This window comes from Pipra filicauda, unplaced genomic scaffold, assembly GCF_003945595.2.
Source record: "Pipra filicauda isolate LSUMZ 115617 unplaced genomic scaffold, ASM394559v2 scaffold275_size1018216_pilon, whole genome shotgun sequence".
NCBI classification, from domain to species: Eukaryota; Metazoa; Chordata; class Aves; order Passeriformes; family Pipridae; genus Pipra; species Pipra filicauda.
The window spans coordinates 850,034-858,534 of NW_024104393.1; the positions used below are offsets into that span (position 1 = coordinate 850,034).

Here is an 8,501-nt window from a genome sequence, read left to right on the forward strand (position 1 = left end):
CAGTTTGGGATTATGGGCACAGGTCAGTATGTGCCACAGGCGAAGAGGGTTTCATTTAAATATTTAAATAACTGTTCCAGCATTTTCTCTAACTCCTACATGACACGAGAAAATAATGTCGGGCATAATGCCAGGTAGGAGCTGACTGTGCTTTCTGCAATGGCTGCAAAAGTTTGTAGTGAAACTTTTACAGGCAGAGAGATTTTTACTTAATTTCAGGGGGTTTCTGTTTGTTTTCAGGAACTGCTGAGCCTTCATGTTTAGTGGGAAACCCCAAGAGCCAAGCAAACAAACCAACACACAGAATGCCTGTGACAGGAAAGGAGATGCACAGGAGAGTCCAGCCTGCAGATTTCTTAAGGTTCCCTCTGGCTTTTAATCCCAGCACGCAGCTGTTTTGGGGATGGGAAAACAGCAACCGAATTCTGAGCCGAACATATTTTTAGCATCGTTGATTTCAGAGCTTTGGCACTCCCAGGAATAGTGTGTCATCCCCATCAGTCAGATCTGACACATCAAGCCCAGATATTGATGCTGAGATTCACTTTTAATAGAACTCGTCACGCCTTCGGCATCGGCAGAGAAACACACCCCCCCCAGACACGCAAAACATCACTCCCACTGCTCTAGGCACAACCCCCCGATTCCAGCTGATGCAAGGGAGCAAAAACAGCACCAAACACAGTGAGGCTTGGTGCCAGGGCTTAGGGCAGGATGTGTGCAGTGACCAGCAATTGCAGAAAAATTCTCCAGGCTGAACAGCTTCACGTCAAGGAATGGGCAACCCTTTCAACACACCCACAGCTAAAGCTGCCCCCATCGAACACTTAAACTGCTTTATCTGTGCCAGAAACACAGACAGCAGGTAAAGAACTAAAACTCCTCAGAGTATCATCAGCAAAGCCAGTGTAGGTAGATTCACGTCGAAGGATATGGGAAAAGCAAACATGTATTTCTATGTGCACATGTAATTTTTAAAGTCTTCTGAATAACAAACAAACATCACCACCCACTGCCCACTAAAAACTGGGCTTTAGATAACCTACATTTTCTTTGCTTATCCCTGTAATATTGTGTTTAAAAGAGCACTTTCACCCTTGGCATTCACCCTCCCAGAGGATCCACGCTCCAGATATTAATCACAACGTTTACACACAACAGCAAGCCACAGCGTGCCCTTGCCTTCACGGGAAGAGCTCCGCAGAGCTCCTTGGTCCTGCAACTGGGACAGCTCACCCAGGCCACAGCCCCTGGCCAAGCAGACACCCACAGCTTCTGGACAGCAACAATATTTACTTTCCCCCCACATGGCAAATTCATCCATAAAGCAGGACCGTGGGCAAAGCTGCAGACAAAACCTCAGGGAACAGCTCCAGGCAGCGATGCCCAGGGGCTGCGGCTCAGGCAGGGGAGAGGCTGCCGGCCCTGACTCATCGGCACGGCTTCGTCAGGAGCCAGGCTTGGGGGGTTTGGGGAGGTCTCCTGAGCGAGTCCCAGCCCTGCAGAACTCCAGAGGTACAATGAAATCACTGTCCCGGCTGCTGCTGCCCACGCCGGTGACGTCACGGTCTGTCACCATGGAGACGCCGGTGATGCTGCAGCTCTGACCTCACCGGGGAGGGAAAAAGGGGCACAGGGGTGAAACTGCTGCTCTCAGAAATAAACGGCTCTTCCACCGAAATCAGGAGAAATTCTGCTTTTTGCTTCAGCAGGAGGGGACTGGCTACTCTGCTCCAGGCCAAGTTGGCTAAGGCAGGCTGGAGTTAGGAATCTGCTCCAGGAGAGGACAGACCAGAGCCAACACCCCAGCCTCCCCAGGCAAGGAGCACCACCAGGAGTTTGCTTTTGTAGACAGGGTCAAGCTCCTGCGTTTGAGAGGGGGCAGACAGGGGGAAGATGTTCCCCAGAGGTGCAGGTTTTGCACCCAAGGCTGTGACGCCTTCAGCAGTTCATCCATTCCTGCATATTGCATCCCAAAACACAGACTGAAATACTCCAGCAAAGGACTGTCCTCTTCACTGCTTTTGTGATGGACATCTCAGCAAACACCACAGCAGCCTCAGCACAGCTCCCCTGCATGGGCAGTTACAGCACTTTCCCATCTCCCTTCACTCAGGCATTCCCAGCCTGAGGTTTCACTGCTGAATCACCCTCTGATTCAGTACCAAAATATCCTTCTGGTTTGACAGTGGGTTAAAAGAAAGCAAGTTTCTCACCCAGACAGCACTGACACCTCCTCACATTCTCTTTCAGCTTTACTGTCAGCAAACAGCCTACCCTGCATCACTCATGTCCCTTACCTAGAACAGTCTGAGCCCCGAGCCCCCTAGGATCCCACCCAAACTGCCTCCAAGCTGTCAGCTCGCTTTTCCCCTTTTTTTTCCATAGCATTTACCTGGTTGCTAGTTCACAAAACCACCTCTCCCTCTCTCTCCCCACAACAGGGAATGGAAGCAGAGCTACTGTATTGCAAATAACCAACAAACCAGCTCCTCTAGACAGGTCCAGGAAGGGTGCAGGCAGCTCCCCCAGCCCTCTGGAAGCTGGGCAGCGTGCCCAGGTAGGTACCCTCAGGACTGCCCTCAGAACCCAAGAGTGAAATCACAGGTGGAAAAGATCAAGGGATTTAAGTTTCAAAGGATTCAAGCCTTGATCTATAAAACTCCTTTTCACATACCTCTGAGAGGCAGAAAGGAGAACCCTGCTGGGTCCTGCCAGGATCCAGAGATCCCTCAAGCCCAGGACCACACCAGTGTGTGCATAGGCAGCTCTGTGAGGGCCACCCTCCCCTGCTTTAAAACAAGGCAGTTACTTCAAAGTCATCCAGTCAGCCAAATATGACCTTGCCAATTAGCATGAAATTAGGGAATAAAAGATCACCCAAGCAACTGCATTCCACGCTGGGTTTATCCAAACCATCATCTGGGAAAAGCTAAAGATAGACACGTGCAGGACAAGGGAGGGCAGGGACTGAAGTTTGGTTTTGACCTCATATCCTCTTGCTGCAGCGCAGCTCCTGGGATTTAAATGGAGTTCCTTAATTGCATAAGTAAAAGAGCCAATTTTTTTCTTAATTAACTTGCTCATTGTCATTTGAAGGGACCAGTGCAGAGCTCTTTTGCATTTTTCAAAAGCCGGGTTGTCTGTTATTTACACAAACTGCTTGGAAGCTCCAAGTGAGAGCTGGTTTCCTGAGTGAAATCTGGAATTCTCTGCTAGATGTGCATATTTGTTTCTTTACGGCAGGGCTGAACACTGCCTCCTGTGTTCCTGAGCCAGGACCCAGCTGCAGGCACTTTCAGTTTTTTCCCTTTTAATAGCTTTGCATCTGGGAGAAAAAAAAATGAACAGGCAAATTATACAGGGCTTGACACCTACAAGACGTGGCAATGTCCCTGGGAGCCTGTCTACATACAAACAAGCATTTAGAGGAATATTAATATTTATGGATGCTCCCTGCTTCCCTCTCTGTGTTATATATACACAGACTTTGTAGATTCATATCACCAGATGCAATGTAAGAGTCTGCTGAGCTACAGCAAGGGCTTGAGCCCATGAGAAAATACTCTTTCCCATCTGCAGTCTCACCTGTTGTCTCAGGGCAGGATTTTGTCTGGAATCTTATTTAAGGATAAGTTTTGGTTGGATTTTCAAAACACCCCTCCGAGGATCAACTCCCAGAAGGGTTAACCTCAAAAATTAAAAATTATGTGACAGCTTTACCTGTCAGCAGATCATCACAGAGTGAACACCACAAAACTACATGAAGGGAGCTGCTGAAGCAGAGCAGCTTTTCAGTATTTTGTCTCTCATAGTAGCCAACAACAGGTATTAGGGAAGAATACACAAAGCAGTTATCAGAACTTACTCACCAGGGAGCTCTCTTTGTAGGAGCTCATTTTTAAATGCTCATTAACTCTCTGTCAATCTTCTGCACGGAGGAACAAAGATATGCAGCACCTGCCGTGCTTAAAATAAGCTAAAACTTGGGATATCACTAGCAACACCTGCACAGGTAACTCTCAAGGGAATGCATCTAACACTTTACTTTAAAAGGAGACAGAAAACTTCCTCAATGGCCAAGTCAAATCCCAGCTTCAACTTAACAGCACAGGATACCTGCCCTGCCCACACTCCCCAAATCCTGTTCACCTGGGCACACGGAGTTCAGCAGGTGTTTCTCATTTGCAAATGCTGAGAAGATAATTGCTAATTAAAGTCTGGCAAGTAAGGGGAGAAGGCCTAGGGAAAAGGACACTTTGTACAGCACTTCTGCTTTTGGAAATGGTTGGCTTAGAGAGGAATATTTAATATTAATAATATTGACTGTAGGACTTTTATTTACCCTTCTTTTCCCTGCTGCTTTTATAGCAGTTCCATGCTCCTGTTGTCTCAGGCACACTTAAGCACTACTGAACACCAGCCACTTTCAGCAACGATATTTCTGGCATTGCCATGGCAACAAGTTGTGATATAGATCCTACTTTTAAAACACAAGTTTGGGTGGATACTGCCAAATCCCAACCTTTAAAAAAAATTCCTATCAGAAATAAACTTTCATCCCAGTCCATTCCTAGAGCCTCAAATTTCCTTTCTCCTCCCCTTTATTTTTTTTTTTTTAATTTTAAAAAACCCTTTTAGCATGCTCACAGAGATTTGCTATTAGAGGACTTGTCGTGAGCAGTGGGTGGAGCAGCCCAGGCCGTGAGGACACCAGAGCCTCTTTCAAACCGGCTCTGAATGTAGGAACCAGACTGAAGTGCTGGGATCCACAGACACTCCTATGGTTTTGGTTCCACTTTGAATCCTCCTCTGAAAAGGCCTTGTTTTCTCAACTGCAGTTCAGACGAGGCCAGAATCGCACATGAACAATGAGCATCATTTACCACCGGCATGTGGATAAAGTCCTTCCTCAAAATGTGAACATTTTCTGTTCTCATGTAAACATGCTTTAATCTTTTCTACATTAAAGGTCACGGATGTATACTGGATTGCTTACAGACTCTAGCTGGTGCCTTTTCAAAGCCAGGGAGAATGTTCTCCAGATTACAATGCTGGTATATATGGTTGTGATCTCTTTTTTTTTTTATGCTAATGATTTCCATATTTGGAACAAACAAAATTACTATTAATTATGGTTTCCAGTAATTCAAATGTGGAGAAAGCAGGCTCAAGAAGGAAGTTACTTCTACAAGCATATACTGCTCTGCACTTATGTGGTTTGAAGATTAAACTTTCTACACTCCGCCTACGTACTATTATATTCTGTAGAACTTCCCACTTAAGGCTTCACAGCAGTACTGCTTACTATATAGATGTGAACAAATCAGCATTTGAAGCTTTCACTGAGATTTAATGTATTTTCATTAAAATCACTGACCATCGTGGATATATTTTAGCACAATTTGATCTACTTGAAAGAAAATTCAGCTTTGTGCATCTGATGACATTAACCAGCCCGAGCTTTGATGCTGGTGCACATCTGTATATTTAAACAGGGACACAAAGAATAAACCTCACTAATAGCTCTGTTTCACTAATGTTACCATGAGGCCTCAAAGGTCTCATCCTACACCATCCTCGAGGAACACAACATCTCTCTTCAGATGCCCTAGAGAAATGCCACCTGTCCACCGTGCAGAATCCAAATGAATGTATCTTAGGAACAATATCCCAGCAATTCATTCCTCTGGGTCCTCTTTCTTTCAGCTTTTTCTGGTTTACACATATCTGTATTTTATGGGTAAGGAAGTATCACTTTTTACTATCATCAACAGATAGAATTATCATTTAGGAAGTCAGGGAGCACTTGGCACGGTGCTTTTAATATCACAGCATAAGCTCAGAGAAGTAGAAGAGTCTGCAGATCTTTTTTTTCTTAGTTTTAACTTAAGCTTATGGTGTTTGGACCCAAACTGGAAACTAGATCTACCCAGCTCCCTGCCATCCAAGCAGGAGGCTCAAACTCGTGGCAGGTAATTAACTCCTCGGGACTCTAAGCCCGAATGCCTGAGCGGCCTTTTTGAGTTTCCAGAACACACGCTCTAGCACGATGACGATGATGGTCACAAGGCGACCAACTGAGCCGAGCTCCTTTGCCTCGGCTTTGGCAGCTGCGCTCATTCCCGGGTGCAAAACTTTGGGACCAACAGGAGCTCCCACAGCCGCTTTCAGACAGTGCAGCACGGGATGGGGACCAAGCAGTGACCGTCCGCAAGCACCTGCCGGGCAAAGCAGCCCCGCCAAACCCGAACCGCCCGGCCCCGACCTGCGCCTGGCCCGGCGAGCAGCGCATCGCCGGCACCCACCGCCCGGCCCCGGGCAGGACAGGTCAGGGCAGAGCCCGGCGGTGCCCCGCGAGGAGCTGCCGAGGGGCGCAGCAGCGCCCGGCCCGGCCCCGCCGCTCCGTCGGGGCGCGGCCGCGGCTCCTCCTCGGCGGCTCCTCACCAACCTTCGATCGGCTTCAGGTAGTCGTAGTCGAAGAGGATGGAGAAGTCAAACTCCTCCTGCGGGCTGCCCGGCCGGGCCGTGCCGGGGCCGTGCCCGGGGTCCCCGTCCTGCGGGCCGGGCTCGGGGGCCGGGGCGCTCATGGCGGCAGCGCCCGCGGGCAGCGGCGGAGCGGAGCGGAGCCCGCCCGGTGTCGAGGGCACCCCGAGTGCAGCCGCCGCGACCCCCGGCGGTGTCCTTCCAAGTGCGAGTGCGGAGGAGTCAGAGGGCGGGAAACAAAAGAGGAATAAAGCTGGTAAAACAACAAAAAAAAAAGCAAAAAAGCTGTGCTGGCGGAGGGCGCGGCGGGCGCGGGTGCCCCCGACGGCGGGTGCGGGCGGCGAGCCCGGCGGCGGCACACGAGGGGCCGAGCGGTGGCAGCTTCCTGCTCCGGGCAGCCACCTGCCGCCGGGGCCGCCCCCGGGAGGAGGAGCCGGGACCGGCCCGGGCAGCACCGCACCGGCCCCGCCGCACCGGCAGCACCGCACCGGCAGCGCGGCCCGCGGGGTCGTGGTGGGAGCGAGGAGGAGAGGGTCTGAGGTCAGGGGAGGTGGCACGGACATGGAAGAAGTAGGGCTGCGAGGGAAGTAACAGGCCTGCCCAGGCATGGGAGCCCCAGAAATGACCTCCTGTTGGGTGGGCATCTCTGCCCTGCTACCCCATGTGGGGCGTTACTTGCTGCCTCGCACTTCGCACTCCTCAGCAGTCAAGCCCCTTTCTGTTGAGGTTTCCAGGTCTCCAGCAGCTCCAGGCAGTCCAGGTGCTGCCCTTGCCTTCTCCAGGCTTCATTCGTGATGAACCATGTGCTCCTGCCTCCCATTGCAGGCTGCAGCCAGGGCAGCAGCAGGCAGGTTTCTGCAGTCACAGGCCTTAACTGGAGCACCCTTAGAGACATCAAGTCCATCATGCACAAAGCCTCTGTTCTCCTCCTGCCTTGCTCACAAACAGCATTTCAGAGAATGGGCTCTCTCCACGTTCCCTGCTGACCACACTGCTGGTGCTGCCAGCTTGCCCAGGTCCCCTCAGCCACCTCCACCACATTGACTCTATTCACCAGCATCTTCCCCTGGCCCTGCACAGGGTGCTGGTCGCTGCCTCCAGGCAGCCTCCTACCCCTCCGATGGCTGCTACAACCACCAGTGACTTCACTCGTGGGTAACTGGAGACCCTAAATTTGTGTGTTCAGAGGATCTGTGGTCAGAAGGCTGTTCCCTTGCACATACCTGTTTGTATGGTGCCCTTTATTAGTGTACAGATGGCTGTCATCAGGTTTGCGAGTTTGAAAAATGCTCTTAGTCTGTAGACAGGGCAGGGAGGCAAAGGCAGGGGGACCAAGATCATTAAAAAAGTATTTTGGTGTTTACTTCAGCTTGTTTTTATTTGCTAAGCCTGTCAGCACGGCAGCATTAACTACATGACAAATCTGACCCCACATTACTTGTCTAAATTCACAGAAAGTCTGTTTTAGAGCACACATGAACCAGCATCTCTACATTTGGGCTTATACCCTGTCACCTTTCTCATTAGTGTGTCCAGCCAATTAATGACAAATTGCCTTCTCATCATACTCTTTTGCTCTATCCTTTGCTAGTCCAGAGGACAAGATCTCAGGCTTTTCCTACAGTTTGAAATCAGTTTCAACATTGAGCTTCTACTGGCCCAGTACTGGCCAGTCAGCCAAGGGAGTTACTGGGAGGCATCAGAGGCACCTGTGGGTGAGGAGAAACACCACATAGGGCTGGAGCTGAAAGGGTAGTAAGGGGGCAGCAACACCTGCTGTGGGGCTGCAGGAGGGCAGACGGGCAGCAGTCACACTGGAATCAGGCCTTGTGGCAATAATTTGTCACTAGGAAGTGCCAAGGGATAGAGAAACCTGACTGTCAGAAAGGGCAAGTGATCCTGCAGATGGGATGTGCCAGGGTGTTTACTGAGGTATTTACAGAAGGAGATGGTGAGCTGGAAATAGGGGGAACCCTGCTGGTATATTCACAGAATCAACTCTATATATTCACTCC

General features: G+C 50.0%; 1 protein-coding gene across 1 annotated transcript in view; it reads right to left on the reverse strand.

The window, feature by feature from the left end:
* Positions 1-6,645, reverse strand: part of NFATC2 (nuclear factor of activated T cells 2) — a 79,055-nt gene extending 72,410 nt beyond the window's left edge. The window contains exon 1 of the mRNA XM_039382590.1: positions 6,452-6,645. Within this exon, the coding sequence (XP_039238524.1) occupies positions 6,452-6,590 (139 nt within the window). The 5' untranslated portion in view covers positions 6,591-6,645. The remainder of the gene's footprint in view (positions 1-6,451) is intronic.
* Between the last annotated feature and the right edge of the window lie 1,856 nt (positions 6,646-8,501).